At 39.1% G+C, this 17,252-nt stretch overlaps 1 protein-coding gene across 1 annotated transcript in view; it reads left to right on the top strand.

Moving 5' to 3' along the window:
• Window positions 1-17,252, top strand: part of MEIOB (meiosis specific with OB-fold) — a gene marked incomplete at its 3' end in the record, with an annotated part of 28,635 nt that overhangs the window by 6,835 nt on the left and 4,548 nt on the right. The window contains exons 3-12 of the mRNA XM_081338576.1: window positions 374-505; window positions 7,903-7,975; window positions 9,232-9,418; window positions 11,010-11,110; window positions 12,925-12,977; window positions 13,072-13,167; window positions 13,561-13,662; window positions 14,692-14,845; window positions 15,185-15,377; window positions 16,170-16,256. Of these exons, the coding sequence (XP_081194702.1) occupies window positions 374-505; window positions 7,903-7,975; window positions 9,232-9,418; window positions 11,010-11,110; window positions 12,925-12,977; window positions 13,072-13,167; window positions 13,561-13,662; window positions 14,692-14,845; window positions 15,185-15,377; window positions 16,170-16,256 (1,178 nt within the window). The remainder of the gene's footprint in view (window positions 1-373; window positions 506-7,902; window positions 7,976-9,231; window positions 9,419-11,009; window positions 11,111-12,924; window positions 12,978-13,071; window positions 13,168-13,560; window positions 13,663-14,691; window positions 14,846-15,184; window positions 15,378-16,169; window positions 16,257-17,252) is intronic.

The following is a 17,252-nucleotide window of genomic DNA, read 5'->3' as shown; positions in this document are numbered from 1 at the left end:
CCAGAACAGTTTGATTGAAAAACATTATTCACAGTATGGTTTAAGTTTTGTAATATCAGGCAAAATTTATTTTATTGCATTTATATACCGCCCTTTCCCTGAGGACTCAGGGCGGTTTACAGGGAGTTAAAAATCAAACATACAAAAGTTAAAAGCCAAGTTAAAAAATATTAAATCAACCCTGTGCTATTAAAACCCCAATTAAAATGATTTTCTCCTCAGCCTGGGCCCGAGAGCTCAAAGAGCCAGGTCTTCAGGCCCCGGCGGAATGATCGGAGGTCGGGGGCAGTCAAAATATCATCAATATTATATTATGTGTCTCACACCAAATTCAAATTTTAAATAGCTTTCTTAAATATGTTCCTCTCTGTAGATATTGGATCAGAAAGATATACTTTTTGTTTTACTGTTCGTGATTCCCCATCGTGGTTCATAAATGTGAATTCCTGGGGAAGAGAAGACTATATTAAATCACTTTCAGAAAGCTTTAGACTTGGTGATTGTGGTAAGCTGGAATTTATTCTAAATATATTTCAGTATGTTTTTCTCTTCTTTAAATCAGTATAATGTGGTGGTGATCTTAGTGTGTTCTTAGTGTGTTTTTCTTCAAGGAATTATGGAACTATTTAATTGGAACCATTTTTTTTTCAGTTAGACTAACTGAAATAAGTTATATTTGCATATTCTGATTAGTGAAGCTGTCATGAAGACATACAAACTTAAAATAATTTCCTTTATTTCTTCCTATTATTTCTTCTCATTATACTATGTTTTTACTCTTCTAAAATGTTTCATAAGTATAAAATAATTGAAGTCATCTACAGTGAATGTGGGAATTCTCTAGTAATTCCCATTGAAATAAACGAATTATTTTTGAATAAAATGGTATATATTGCATAACCTTTATTTCATTTAATTATTTCCACTAGAATAAGTGGGCCTTTAAAACATCCCCAGTGCTTCTTAATAAAGTTTTATTATGTGAGCCTAGAGACTTAAAATATAATTTAATGTTATTATTTTTTATTTTTTATTTATGTGTATATTAAGATCACTGCCAGCTCTTCCTAATTTTCTATATGGTCGAATAAAAACTATTCCACAGTTTAGTTTACCTTACCTTAGTTTACCTTAGGTCACAAAAACCTAAGTCAGGCTAGCTAATACTTGAATTCTACAACAGAATCCTAGGGCTATAGGCTAGACTGAAATAATTTTTTTAGAAAATCACAAACAGCACCAATGGCAAATCACATCCTTGTTGTGGCCAAGAAAACTACATGGATGTGGTTCCTGCAGTCACCAGTAGTTGAGCCTGATTCCACAGAATCTTATTATTTTCTCTCTCTTTCATTTGAACAATTAAATCAGGAGAGATAAACTTAATCCAAAAAGTAAAGAAAAGCCATTTTCTCAAGTGTCGGCAGATATTTGAGGATGGGATTGTTTGAAGATAAGATCTCTCTCCTTACCAAATTTTATTTGTGTTGGAATCACTGGAATGAGAAATAATTTTTTTTTACCCCAACTTGAATAATTTTAGCTGTTCAAGGATTAGCCAGAGAAGTCTTCTTCATGTCTTCAATGACCTCCACTAACATTGCTGTGCTAATACTGCTAATAAAAACATTTTTTTTCAATACTCAGTTAATAGCTGATATGAGCCTAAGAAAAACTTGGGCAGAGCTGCCCCATATTGCAGGGGATCCTTATTGGGTGAAGAATAGATAAAAGCCACAGATCACCCATTCCTGATTTAAATGGTCTAATCTGTGCAAGGTAATTGGTAATCTTCTAAATTTTAAAATATTTCTAAAAAGCATGTATAATTAAAAAGCCTATAATTTAATCATGCTGGTTTTTACCTTGTACAGTATTTTGTATTTCAAGGTAAAAAGACACTATGCAGCACCAACATAGCATGTATCTGCATATCATTAAAGGTACAGCACCTTTCCAGGATAGGCCAGCTGCCTTCTGCATATGCAGTGTAAAATCCTGGAAAGATTTTACACAATTCATTTAAGGAATTGCTGTGTTGCAGGCAGGAGATATGTATGCCAGATGTGCTAAAGCAATTTTTGCATTTGGTTATGAAGTGGTGCAAAGCCTACTTCTTTTATCTTCTTTTAATAACCATTTTGTTTGTATTGTATTAAATATTGGATTCTGACATGTAGAGAAGATGCCAGGCAGATGAGTACAAACAAACTACTGTTTTATTAGCAGTCATTATCAGTACTGAGGGGTTAGTGAGTACAAGCAAGCTTATATACTTTCGTTCAGCCAATCAGTTTAAACCTAACAATCCCGCCACTAAAACTCCCACCAGAACTGTTAGAGTTCAACATGTGAATAGCTGTTTCCCAAAACCTAATACACAACACCCCTTTCCCCTATCAAGGATCAGACAGTATACTTTATAACACTCCAACTTAGCATCTTACACTTAAACTTTAATACAATGAATGATTGGCCCCATTCAAGGTTATATTCTTCTGTAATCCTTTCTCAAGATTATAAAACTCACTCCCAACCACCAACATTAATTCTGAGTGATTGACCCCACTCAAGGTAGAAGTTTTGTCAAATGCGACCTTCTCGAACGTGAACCTATGGGTTGCTGCCCATAAAATCACAACAGACCGTTCTGCTGTTCTGCCAGTATCCTTGTACTGACAAGTGGTACACAATGACCCAGTATGAGTCTATGAATAGACTTCTCCTGTAAGTTCCCTTACAAAATGAAATATACAGATAAATTAACAAAATCCAAAAACAAGAGGCATGTTTTTTTCCAACTAGAATTCTTTACATACTTCTTTCTCTAATTGACCACATAATCATTGAGATAAGCAGGTGGCCTATGAGAGCGTGAGGAACATCTCTGTGGTTCCTTCACCTTGTAGTGTACCAACTCATTTGGCATGCCCCATGACCCAGTGTCCCTCTCAGTTGGAGACTCCGAAGAATTTCTCTGGCTGGCCGTGTCCGGTAAGTCCACCCCAGAGTCAGGTCCTGAAACAAGATCAGCACAGTGGTCCGTGATGATGGGTTGATCCACTTGTTGCAGGGGTTCCTGTTGCACCTCTGCCTCCTCTGGATCCTGCTCAGACTGGAACTCAACTGAATGCTGAAATTGCTGGTAGGGTGAATAGGAGCTAACCTGTGTGTCAGCTTGAGAGTTATCTGAGGGATTGTCACTTATGCTTAGTGACCGCTCTAGAAATCGTTTCCTTAATTGATCTATGTGCCGTCTCACTAGACGCCCTCCCTCCACCCCTACTGTGTAAGATAGGGGCCCCGTTTTGTCAACCAACCTCCCAGGGACCCACAAGTGTCCCGGTCCATAGTTCCTGGCCCAGACCATGTCACCTGGTTGAAGTCCCCTTGGGGGCTTGGGTTGAGCAGCATCAGATGCCACTCTGTCAGGGTGCAGTCTGTCCAGTTTGGTGATGAGGCATTTGCCCCAGCACAACTCCGCAGGGCTTTTCCCCATGGAAGTACAAGGTGTAGAGTGCTGGCAAAGTAAAAAGTCTGCGAGCCTGTGATGCCAGTCACCTGTGATGATGCACTTTAGTGAGTCTTTGGTTGTTCTCACCATCCGTTCTGCTTGACCGTTGGACGATGGGTGGAAGGGCGCAGAAGTGGTGTGTCTAATCATGTTTGCTCTCAGGAAGGCCTGAAATTCAGCAGCAGTAAATTGAGTCCCATTATCAGATACTATGACATCAGGAAGCCCATGAGTGGCGAAAAGTTTCCTGAGTACCTGGATTGTTTTGGCTGAAGTCATGCTAGAGACTGGAACAACTTCCAGCCATTTTGAATGACTATCAACAACAATTAGAAAGAGCTGCCCCTGAAATGGGCCAGTGTAATCGATATGTACTCTGGACCAGGGTGTGTGAGTTGGCTCCCATCTGTGAACAGGTGCCTGAGGCATCTCGGGTCTAGACCTTTGACAAATATAACACCCATGTACCTGCTCTTCAACAGCCTTGTCTAACCCAGGCCACCACAAGTAGCTTCTGGCTAATGCTTTCATGCGCACTATGCCAGGGTGTCCCTCATGTAGAGACTATAGTACCCTATCTCTTAAGAAAATCTCTTATTTCCCCATAGTAAACACCCTTTGTGGGCTGATAACTCATGCCTTCTTAAAAAATAAGCTTGGAATTCAGGGCCCGGACTTTTGTCTTGCCACCCTGTGAAAACCCAAGATAGAACTCTGCTCAGAATCGTATCTGAAGCAGTTTTAGCTGCTATGTCCCCTGTGTGAAGGGGAAACTCTGGTAACTCTTGAATGGATAGTATTTGAGTAGCAGGGGCTGGATCTGGATTGATAGATTGTAAGGGAAGCCTACTTAGGCACTCAGCATGGCCCATTTCTTTCCCAGGTTTGTGAATGATTTTAAAGCTATAAGCAGATAAAAATATAGACCATCTAAGCCAGACATGTCAAACACAAGGCCCGGGGGCCAGATCCGGCCCGCGAAGTGGTTTCATGTGGCCCGCGAAGCCATCCTGGAAACAGTGAGGGAACAGCCCCCGCTGCCTTGGCCCTGGCCCAGAGACCCTCCTTCTGCCAGAAACCCTCAGATCTGTCCCACTCCTGCCCAGGCCCCAATAGGCACCCTTGATGCGAACGATGTAGAGCTGGCCATGCCCACCCAGTAGGCCACACACACTCTAGCCATGGCCACCCAGTAGGCCACGCCCACCCTGGCCACACCCAGACAGCCCCCTGAGGGCAACCGCAATGCTGATGCGGCCCTCAATGAAATTGAGTTTGACACCCCTGATCTAAGCATTCTTGGTGAGAGTATGTGAGGGGTTTGCTTGTCAGTTGTGAATAAACCTAAGAGAGGCTTATGGTCAGTAAACACAGTTAAATTCCTACCATACAGGTAATCGTGGAATTTTTTGACCCCAGCAACAATAGCCAAAGCTTCCTTGTCTATCTGAGCATAATTCCTCTCAGCCTTTGATAGGGTTCTTGAGTAATAAGCGATGGGGACTTGTTCCCCATTCCTTCCCAGATGGCTTAAAACAGCTCCCACTCCATAAGGGGAAGCATCACAAGCGATGCAGACAGGCTTGGATTCGATATAGTGGGTGACAGTGGATTTGTCAGGTAAAAGGCTTTTAAGTTTTTGAAAACTCTTCTCATGTAGTGGTCCACTTCCATGCAACTTTTTTATCTGTGGAGTGGCTCAGCTATTTCAGCCTTGTTAGGCAAAAATGAGTGGTAAAAATTTAATAACCCTAAAAATGCCTGAAGCTCTGCCTTATTTTTAGGGCTAGGGGCCAATTTAATTGCCTTGACTTTTGACTCTGCAGGGTAAATTCCACTGGCATCAATTCTGAATCCTAAAAACTCTGTAGAAGTGACCCCAATTTTACATTTGTCTCTTTTCAGCTTGAGACCTGTGGAACGAAATCTGTTTAACACAGCTCTGAGTCTATTTGCTAGGATTTCCTCAGTTTCCCCCGCAATTAAAACATCATCAAAATATGGGCAGACGCCCAGAATGCCCTTTAAAGTACGTTCCATTACCTCTTGAAAAATTCCAGGTGCCACACTCACTCCGAACTGTAGTCTGTTGACTTTAAATGCTCCCTTGCGTGTTACTATGGTCTGCGCAGCCGCGGTAGCCTCTCTAACAGGCAGCTGCTGGTACGCCTGCACAAGATCAAGCTTCGCAAAAATGGTACCACCTTGCAGGGAAGCAAGCATATGGCTGACCATGGGGACCGGGTAAGCATGCTGATTAAGGGCTTTATTCAGGGTACACTTGTAATCAGTGCAGATACGAATTTCTCCGTTTGATTTGAGTGGGGTGACTATAGGGGTCTACCATTCCCCCCCCTTGATGGGCTGGAGCACCCCCTGTTCTACTAATTTATCCAAAAAAAAATTATCCAACTCGGCTTCAATCTTATATTTTAGTGCAAACGGGACTCTCCTGGGTTTAACTCTGATAGGCAAGACGTTCAGGTCCAACTTAAATGAGATAGGGGGCCCAGTGTATCTACCAAGCTTGGAATCGAATACGTCTGTGAATTCTTCACACACAGATTCGATGTTAATCTCCCGAGTACGGTTTATGCTTGCTAACCCTAACGCATCAAACCAGTCTAATCCTATTAGGCTAGTCCTTTGGCCTTCGACCACAACAACATCCAGGTGCCCTTGAAATTTTTTGAATTTAACAGATAGTGAAGCCTCCCCCTTAGTTTTGACATGGGTGTTTTGAAAATCAGTTAACACAATGCTAGAGGGTCTCAATTTAGCCCACTGCTTATTGCAGCCGCACACAAATTTGAAAGTCTCGTATGAAATAATCGAAACCGCAGACCCAGAATCTATCTCCATCTTACAAGGAATGCCTTGAAGATGAATTTCAAGTTTTAACTTAGGTTTTAAGGGGCGGCGGGCCCAGGTTCGGCAAATAGCCCTTCGGCTTTCACAAAACCCCACACTGGTCAGGCTATGAGCCCAGATACCTTTCCTTGGTGAGTTTCCCCGTTGTAGTTTGCGTTGGCTGTCTCTGAAACGACTTTGGCAAACTGTCGCGATGTGCCCCGTTCGACCGCCAGCCCGACACATGGCCAACCAGAACTTGCAGTTCATTCTTGCATGATTGCCGCCGCAGCCCCCGCACCTCAAGAAGAATACGGCCTTCTGGTTGCTCTCTTTGTGCTCACGTTCTTGTTCTCGTGGCTCTGTCTTTTTCCGAATCTCGTCCACTTCTGTTTCCTCTTCAACTTCATTCTTGTTGTAAAAGACGGCCTCGTGGTGTACTGTTTCTTCCGGCTTACTGGTTTGGACGTTTGAACCACTTGAACTGCGCCACTGGCTGCCTCGTCGGCCATGATCTCGTCTTACGCGTCCTGGAGGGTTAGATTGGGCCTGGCAAACAGCCTTTGTTGCAGCACCTTGTCTCTCAGGCCACACACAAGCCAGTCTCACAAACGCTCATCTAAGTTGGAAAACCTACAGAGTCTAGCGGCCTGGCATAGGGCCGCGATGAATTCTGATGCAGTTTCCCCAGGGCGTTGCACTCGTTGATCAAATCGGAACCGCCAGGCCATCTCCAACATTCTAGGCTTGAAGTGAGTGTTCAGCTTTTGTTTAAGATCAGCGAATGAGACAATTTCTATGGGCGTTGGGGCGAATAAGCTTTCAGCCAGGTCAAATGTTGCAGGCCCGCTTATGCAGAGTAGTGTCGCCGCTTTCAAGCCATCCTCCGTGATTTGGTTCGCCCACAAATAATTTTCAATTTGTCCGAGGTGCGATGGCCACTGTTCGGGGTGGCGGATGTTGAATTCGCACGGCTGACTGAGTTTTGGCATCTTCCTGCTTCTGGTCTTGGATCCTGCTCCGCCAACTCAGATGGGTTGTCTGAGCACGAGGCCGCTAGCATGCTGAACTAGCCGGCTGATAGAGGGGGGGGGAAGATGCCTCTTTCCTCCAGCACATGAAGCCGTCCCCTCGTGACTTCAGCTCTTAGGTGAAGCAGGATCCCACCTTCGTCGCCACTATTAAATATTGGGTTCTGACATGTAGAGAAGACACCACGCAGATGAGTACAAACAAACTACTGTTTTATTAGCAGTCATTATCAGTACTGAGGGGTTAGGGAGTACAAGCAAGCTTATATTCGTTCGTTCAGCCAATCAGTTTAAACCTAACAATCCCGCCACTAAAACTCCCGCCAGAACTGTTAAGAGTTCAACATGTGAATAGCTGTTTCCCAAAACCTAATATACAACAGATTGAAAAGTAGGATGTAATTCAAATCATTCACTCTGTAGATTCTGCTTACATGGTAAACCTTAGGACTAGTTTGTAGGTGTATCTGTCCACTTGTAAGCTGTTATTTGAATTTTTTATCACAGTCATAATTGAAAATCCCCTAGTACAGACAAAGGAGGTGGAAAAAGAAGAAAAGTTCAACCCCACTACAACAAGGTAAATTAAAAATAGAATTAATGTGGTTGGAATAGTTAGATTATCAGAAGATGCAGATGATAATTACTGCACAAAGCTAGGGAAAATATTCTACATGAATACTGCATATATCATAATAGGCAGTAGTACAGTATAATTATTTTGGCTTCTGGTTTATTGGAGTAATGCAATTAATATCCAAATCAATCTACAGAGACCTTTTTTATGACATTTTCTGCAGTAAAATGTCATAGAAGCATTTTTCCTACAAAGAATTACTAGTAAAATCTGTCATATATAAGACAAAATCTTGAATAGTGCACTTACCTATATTCATCTTTTATCCATATCCAAAATTAGTAGTTTCATTTTATTTCATATCCAGAAAATAGACATAAAATATAGCCAAAGGAGAAGGAAGTCAACCTATTCTCCAAACTTGAGAGCAGGACACAGAATAAAGGGTAGAAAAATATTAAAGAGAGATCCAGCCTAGAATTAAGGAGAAATTTTCTGATAGTGAGAACAATTAATGGTAAGCGGCATGGCTTGCCTACAGAAGTTGTGGGTGCTCCATCACTGGAGGTTTTCAAGATGAGATAGGGCAATCATTTGTCCGAAATGACATAGGGTCTCCTGCTTGAGCAGGGGGTTGGGCTAGAAGACTTCCAAGGTCCCTTCCAACTGATACTCTATGTTCTACGTCCTTTATATGTTATGAATTTATGCTCTATTTATGCAGTACTTCAGTGAATTACCTTGATGTTAATAAATGTTGAAAAATATCTCAATTATCTTCTACAATAGGATTGGAAGCATTGCTTTATTTATTTATTTTTGTTTTGCTTTGTTCCAAGGTAATCAGTTTATGTTATCTTCTTTACAACGAATGTCCTGGTAGGCAATTCAGGAAGTTGAATATAGTAATTCATTTCATTGGATTTGCATCCAGGATACAGAATTGCAGCCTATCGGTTGTAACTACAGTGGGTGGCAGTACCTCATGCAGCTGTAAAAATTCTGATGAAATTTTTATAAATATGATAGACTGACCTTGTTACAAAGCTTAACTACAGTATAAAGGACAATCTGCTTCCAATAATTTTTTTAGGTTTGAAGAAGAAATTTAGATGTCAGGAAAGTAATTGAGAATTGCTATTCGTAATGGTTTAATCTGTCACTCATACTGTAATCAGATATAAAAGGTTTGATGCAACCAGCAGTTTGGACTACATATGTATTTACAAGTTGTAAAATGTTATGTGCCCACTTGTCAGCAGTTACAAACTATTGCTCAGTGAGAATCACTCTGCAGTCAGAATCTATGGAGCAGACACCAGACTGCTGTCTCTGTTACACTTACCTGTAAAGAACTCTCAAGATTTTTACTCACTGGGGGATATTGTGGCCAATGGACAAAGCCTGGATGGAAAAGTAATTAATGTTCTTGCTGCTATTAAATCAGTAAGTCATGCCAATTGTAACAAATCAAAGAAAAATCACATTGTAGCCTGAAAATGAAATTGATTTCGGTATAAATATTTACTGGGTCATAGAAGTGCTGGGAGTAGGACCTTATGTGCTGCTCAGCAGTCCCTTTGTTTGATTTAGCACTAAGAAAGATTAACGAATAACATCAATCAAATATTGTATAAACAATATTCTATAAAACCATCATGGATTTAAGATGCAGCCTCAGTAAGGTACTAAAAGTTTATTTAAAGTCTTTTAAAATTTCTGCATAGGTTAATTAGTAATCATGAGGTTAAGTATTAATGCTAAATGCAGTATTCAAATTAAGTTGAATCTCACCCTTGTACCTTTATCCTGCATTTCCTGCATAATCCATGTAAACTCTTCTGCACAAACCATATTGAAACCAGCAAAAAATACATAAGCTTCTATTAAATGCTGTAGTGATTCTCATGCAGTTACCACTGAAATCTAAATCTAAATGTGAGGAAATCTGTGGCATTGGTGGCAACCCATACCTGAAAAGTTCACTGAAAAGGAATTAGGTCTTAGGGAGATATGAGGCAGTTGCAATATTAGACAAGGCGACTGACTTCTTATAATGTATATAAGCTTTTTATGTTCATATTCATAGGCCTACATATTTAAGAATGAATTTTAACAGCTTGTGGGTATCCCTAAATCTGCAATAGAGGAGAAACATTGGAGAGAGGGAGAAATGGTGTGTGACAGTTTCTAAACTAGTCCTGCCTTCATTTATTGAGTTTAAACTTTCCTTCAGCTGGACTTTGGTGGATGACAAAGGGAAAGAACCTTTATATGTGTGTGTGTGTAGAGAGAGAGAGAGAGAGAGAGAGAGAGAGAGAGAGAGAGAGAGTGAGAGAGAGAGAGAGAGAGAGAGAGAGAGAGAGAGAGAGAGAGTGAGAGAGAGAGAGAGAGAGAGAGAGAGAGAGAGAGAGAGAGAGAGAGAGAGAGAGAAGATGGGACATTAACTACCATATACGAGAAAACCTGGTTTCACTTAAAATATGCAGCTCTTCCCTTTCAAAGCTTTAACTGGCTGCTAACCATTAACAGTAGTAGTTTTAACTGTTCAGTCATGTCCAACTCTTGGCACCATTATAGGCAAGGGCTCTCCATGCTATCTTGTCAAACCTAGCTTCTTTTCAGTTGTTGGATGTTCATCTTTGCATCAGCTATGATGGTATCAAGCCAGCAAGTTAATCATTAATACTTCTTAGTAATAAGAATGACTATTTAATCATAAGAATTGCTAATGAATTCCATAGGATAATTGTTTTATAAGTGACAAAGTGAAACAAGAATACTTCATTTCCTATTCCACAATTTGATAATTTGTTCTCAGAAATTTGTGACTTTCTGAGAAGAATATACTATACATTTATCCATCCACACACTGCAATTATAACCACTGCTTCTATAGCTTAATTTTTGCTGAAATAGATTTAGGTGTGAATAGTGGAAACATGAATATGAGAACAATTTCTATTTAACAAAATAGATATACATGGAATATTAAGATCAAGATCAGCTTTTTTTTCTTTTTTTTTCCTTTACAAAGGTTGGTGAACCAAAATATTTTGCTACTTCAGACAGGCGTAAAGGCCACAGATGTGAAGTAAGGCTATACGATGATAGCGAGTCTTCCTTTACAATGATATGGTAAGCGCTGGTTGAAACCATAATTCAGCTATACTAATGAATACAAAAATGTGAAGCAACAATGGATATAATGCATACAATGATCACCAACTGAAGCCAGTTAATTGTGTGACCTTTGTGAAATACAGGATTCATTAAGGCATAATGTTCTCGGAGCTTTGAATATAGAACCACCTTTCGTTTTTGTTAATCCATCAGGAAAAGTTCTGCATCCAAAACTCTCCAGAAAGAAAGGGAGGTTGCTGCATCTGTAGGCTTTTGAATCGAAAGAAAGTTTTTAATTCTATTGTCTGCATACAAGTATAAAAAGTAAGGAAAATTACCTTGATGGAAATGTGTAAGAAATGCTAGCAAGACAAAGGGAGTTGTAGTCCTGAGAAAAGTGGTAACATTCAGAAGTGGGTCAGAGAGATGCCTCCCTGATTCACTGGAGAATAAGAAAGGGTGGAGGAGATACAGCACCATCAGACTTGCAATATTCTGTAATAGGCTCTCTCAATAAAAACAACTATAATCTACAATTAGTCAGTGGAACAGCTTGACTCCCTGAGTTGTGGGTGCTCCATTGCTGGAGACTTTTAAGAAGAGACTGGACAGCCTTTTATCCAAGATGGAATAAGGATTCCTGCCTTGAGCAGAGGGTTGAACTAGAGGACCTCCAAGGTCCCTTCCAGCCCTATGATCCTATTCCTATTTCTCCTGTAGAGTTGATTTCCTGGTTTGTTCTAACTACCAGGGCTTACAATACAGATAACTGAGATTAAACTTTTTAGGAAAATGTAAACTAAAGATGTAGCCTGGAAAGACAAAGAACATGTGTATTCTATTAACTGTTAATATGACTAATTACTTTAGTCTTCAAATGTACAGGTTGTCCTCGACTTACAACCACAATTGAGCCCAAAATTTATGTTGCTAAGTGAGGCATTTGTTAAGTGAATTTTGCCCCATTTTACGACCTTTCTTGCCACACTTGTTAAGTGAATCGCTGCAGTTGATAAGTTAGTAACCTGGTTGTTAAGTGAATCTGGCTTCCCCATTGACTTTGCTTGTCAGAAGGTTGCAAGAGGTGACCTTGGGACATAGCAATGGTCATAAATATAAACCAGTTACCAAGCATCCAAATTTTGATCACATGTGGGGATGCTTCAAAGGTTGAAACTGAAAAATGGTCATGTCACTTTTTTCAGTGCCATTGTAACTTTCATCAGTCACTGAACTGTTGTAAGTTGAGGACTACCTGTATTTAGCTGATAGCTCACTATCCTTATGCCTTCTGTTTTTGAGGGCTATGGAGAACTTAAGATTCCATTCCAAAAAAGGGCTTGAGAGCATATGGAGACATGAACACATCACCTGCCTATGATTGTTTGAAACAGATGCAGATAAGTACTATATTCATGCCTTCCATATGTTCAGAAACATATTTTTAAAATCATATCTAAAATGCTATGCAGCCCTAATATTTTGAACTCTTAAATCTAACCCATCTGGATGTGTCTTCCCATATGAAATCTTCCAATTATTGAGTAATGAAATCTTCACATACCAGATTCATATGTGAAGATAAAAGATCTTTCCATTTGCTCTGGAATTCATTTAGTAGCATAGTTCCTGACTGTGTAATTTTTAGGGAGGTATCAGAGAAACATCTGATCAAGTATTTGCTTTGTTTTTGTTTTTTATTTACTAGTTTTATTTACAGTATTAGTATATACTTATATGCTTTAATATCTGAATACTTCCCTTACAATCAAACATTTTAAATAAACAAGCATTTATTTATATTAATATAATGCTATTGTCTTCTCCAGTTGGGACAATGAATCTATTCAGTTTGCTCAGAGCTGGGTACCCCAAGAAACAGGTATCTTTTTTTTCATTTTCATGTACAGTAGATTTTTGTTAAGATATCTAAAGTTTGCCTGGAATAACAAAACACATTATATTTTCTTTCTCAGTAATATTTGCATCTGATATAAGAATAAATTTTGACAAATTTAGAAACTGTATGATTGCAACTGTAATCTCAAAGACCATCATTACTATTAACCCTGGTAAGAAATAGTTCTTAAATTCTGTTTAAAATATCATAAATGCTTATTCTATTAATTTTAATGAATAGAAGGTTGGGAATTTAAAGTCAATGGTTTGGATCTGAAATAAAACTATAAGTATAAATAATATATCATAAACAATTTTAGCAATGCATATATTACACAAGGGTTGAACCTCCAACTCTTAATTTTTTCAAGGAAAGCAAATTTAGTAGAGATCCCTGCTCAGTCTTATTGTTTCTCTATAGGGCCAGTTTGAAGTTATATTGGCTCTGCTCCCCAGTTATCTATATACCCTCATTTACAAAACTTTCATCTAAAATCCTCATGATATGTTATAGCATTGCACATATTTACTTGTATTAATATTATATTGAAAAATATTTTTTCAAGATACAGCAGAAGCCAATATTTTATTCAACTTTATAAGACAAAGTCCAGAAATGTTAGACTTGGATGATGAAATGAGAGATCAGATCAGGGAGTCCATAAATTGTGAGTGGTCTTTTAAATATTTTTTTTAACATGATTGAGATTTTAGTTGTCACTTCTGTCTTTTAAAGAATAGCCGCTCCTTATAACTGATTGGAACTTTGCTTGAGTATAACCTAAAACAATGATCTTATCTATTTATGAAAAAAAAAACATACTTTGCAAGGATAAGGCATACAAATTGGAGAAATAATAGTTTTGAAATGAAGAATAACACAGAGACATATTCAGCCACTATAGTATAGGTGAATGAATGCAAGGTTAGGCCAGTCTGGAAAACCAGACTTATATAAAAATAACCATTCTGGTTATATACTTAAATGAGGAAATGACTGCAAAATCCACTAAAATGTATGGAAGTTTCCTAAATCATACATCATGGTAACCTACAATATAATTGGTTTATGGTTTAGTATTATGTATGAATCTAGCAACTGTAGTTTATAAATCATGGTTAGTATTTTGCTTATTTTAGGAATTTGGGGATCATTTAGAGCAGGGGTCCCCAACCCCCGGTCCGTGGACCAGTACTGACAGTGCATGTCAGCAACCGGTCCACACAAACAAGCAAAGCCCCATCCATGGGATGCAGGCAGCACACAAAACCACGCACTCTTCGGTCTGAGGAAAAACCTCTCTCCCCGATGCCCAAAAGGTTGGGGACTTTGGATTTAGAGTCAGTTTTGTGCAGTGGTTAAGGTGATGATTTAGAAAGCAGGAGACTGAGTTCTACTCCCACCTTAGGCATGAAAGCCAGCTTATTTGAAACCAATCCCTCTCTCTCAGCCCAACCCATCTCACAGGTTGTTGTTGTGGGGGAGATCGGAGGAGGAAGGTGTACTATGTACATTCCCTGCCTTGAGCTATTTATGAAGTAATAAAGGCAGGATAAAATTCTAATAAATAATATCATGCTGCCCTTAGAGCCACCTGGTTTTGCAGAATGAACTATTCATATTTAGTCTTAAACTTTAAAAATCAATCCAGTCAAGTTTCGTTGTTTTCATGTGCTTTTTTTCTTGTTATCTATAGTGCAGACAATAGTTGATGTTTATACAGTGGAACAATTAAAGATGAAAACTTTGCAAAACGAAGGAAAACCAGAACCATTTTATGGCATTATTTTTGCCTACATTTCTACATTGAATATTGATAATGAAGCAAGTAAAGTAATACGAAACAGATGGTAAGCACCTTGTTAAGGGAAATTGAGTAGCATTATGGACATTTATTCTCTTCTCAGTTTCAAATTAGCCTGGAAACCACTGAATTTGTACATTGAAATGAACTCTTTAGGCCCTGAAATCTAACCCCCTGCTCAGAGCAGTAAGCCTAATTAAAGTGTGCCTGCCAGATGGTTACCCAGCTTCTGCTTTAATCTATTCAGTGAAGTCTACTATCTCCTTTGATTATGGATTCAACTGTCAAAATTTTCAGTCTGAAAAAAGAGCTATAATACAGAAAAATCCATTTGAAAATCAGTTAACTGTATACCTATTAATATGTTTCCTTTTTTTCTTTGTAGTGTTAAATGCCACTATGTTGTCAATGAAAAGACAAATACATGTTCTTTTTGTAGCAGCACTAACTCCTTAGATGTGGATGCTGTGCCAGTGTTTGCCAGCTTTGATTTACTAGTTGATCTAACTGACCATACAGGAACTCTTCACTTTTGCAGTCTCTCAGATGTAATAGCTGAAGAAACTTTAGGTCACACGGTAAGAACATAGGAAATAGTTTTCTACTATTTGAATTTAGTCTTTTAGGTTTGTTATGCCAGTAAAATTCCTGGAAATTCTCATCAATAATGTTTGGGGCCAATTCAGAATTTATAGATACCAAAATGCTTGTAGAGTAAATCTGCTGCAGTTAATGAAGTAGGCACCATTCTATTAAAAGCTATTCCAGCTTAAATTTACTAAGCACCTATGATATCAAGGGCATCACTAGTTATCACAAGTTAGATGTCAAAAAACTTCATTAGAGCCAGTTTGGCCTAATGGTTACGGCACCAGGCTAGAAAGCCAAAGACTGAATTCCAGTCTTGCCTTAGCCCTGAAAGCCAGCTGGGTGATCTTGAGCTAGTCATTCTCTCTCAGCTCAACTCATCTCACAGGGTTGTTGTTGTGGGAAAATAGGAGACAAAGGTGGTTTGGATATGTTCCCGCCTCAAGTTATTTCTAAAAATAATAAAGGCAGGATACAAGCAACCTTAACAGTTTTGCTTCACAGCTAATATATATTAAGAGCATTCTACAGCAACCAATTGGATATAAATAATTTACTCCTGGGATAGCATTTATAGTGAAGTAATAATTTTGACTCATTTTTATGTATTTTCTTTCCAGACAAATTAGGGAAATTGCATTTACTGTGTTATTTGCCCTGCAGAAAATTTAGCTTTCTGATCATTATACCACATTCTGGACAGGAACATTTTATTGTTGAATTATGTTTGATTGCAGACCTAAGTGTAGTTTTAACGAACTGAATTGTGATCACTCCACTAGGTCCAAGAATTTCAAGCTCTGACAGAAACACAAAAGACAACATTAAAATGGCAACTCCTTCTAGAAAGAAGCAAAATTTATTTTAAGGTAAGTGTAATAAATAATAATAAAGAATGATAAAATTCTATAAAAGAGACAGTTTGGTGTAGTTAAGATGCTGATCTAGAAACTAGAAGACTAAATTACACCTGATGCCAATGTCAGCACGGCACTTTCCAAACTGTATGACGTCATCTCCAGGCAGCAGCAAACTCACCCAGAGGGTGCTCTTGTCGTGGCTGGGGACTTCAATCAAGCTTGTCTGAAGACAGTTCTCCCCATGTTTGTACAGTATGTGCAAGTTTCCACCAGAGGGAAGAACACTTTAGACCATGTGTACTCTAATCTGAAACAGGCATACAGAGCTTTATATAAGTCACAACAATAGAAAAACACAGTCTGCTTAAAACATTAGCTGTTGTCATGTTTTAATTGAACATAAGATGGAAACATTCACAGTGCAGGGTGGAAAAAGTATGTGAACCCCTAGCCTAATGACTTCTCCAAGAGCTAATTGGAGCCAGGAGTGAGCCAACCTTGACTCCAACCAGTGTGATGATATTGGATGTGTTGCTGACAGCTGTCCTGCCCTTTAAAAACACACACCTGTTTTGGGTTTACTGGTCTCAAGAAGCACTGTCTGATGTGAACTATGCCTCGCAGAAAAGAGCTCTCAGAAGACCTACGATCAAGAATTGTTGACTTGCATGAAGCTGGAAAGGGTTACAAAAGTATCTCCAAAAGCCTTGATGTTCATGTGTCCACGATAAGACAGACTGTCTACAAATGGAGAAAGTTTAGCACTGTTGCTACTCTCCCTAGGTGTGGTCGTACTGTAAAAATGACTGCAAGAGCACAGCGCATAATGCTTTAATGAGGTAAAGAAGAATCCTAGTGTGTCAGCTAAAGACCTACAAAAATCTCTGGCACATGCTAACATTTTTGTTGACACATCTACAATAAGGAAAACATTAAACAAGAATGGAGTACATGGGAGGACACCACGGAGGAAGCCATTGCTGTCCAAAAAAAATATTGCAGCAC

Source organism: Vipera berus (assembly GCF_964194415.1).
Source record: "Vipera berus genome assembly, chromosome: 13".
NCBI lineage: Eukaryota > Metazoa > Chordata > Lepidosauria > Squamata > Viperidae > Vipera > Vipera berus.
The sequence above is the reverse complement of the archived record's forward strand: the minus strand, read 5'-3'. Positions and strand labels throughout refer to the sequence as shown.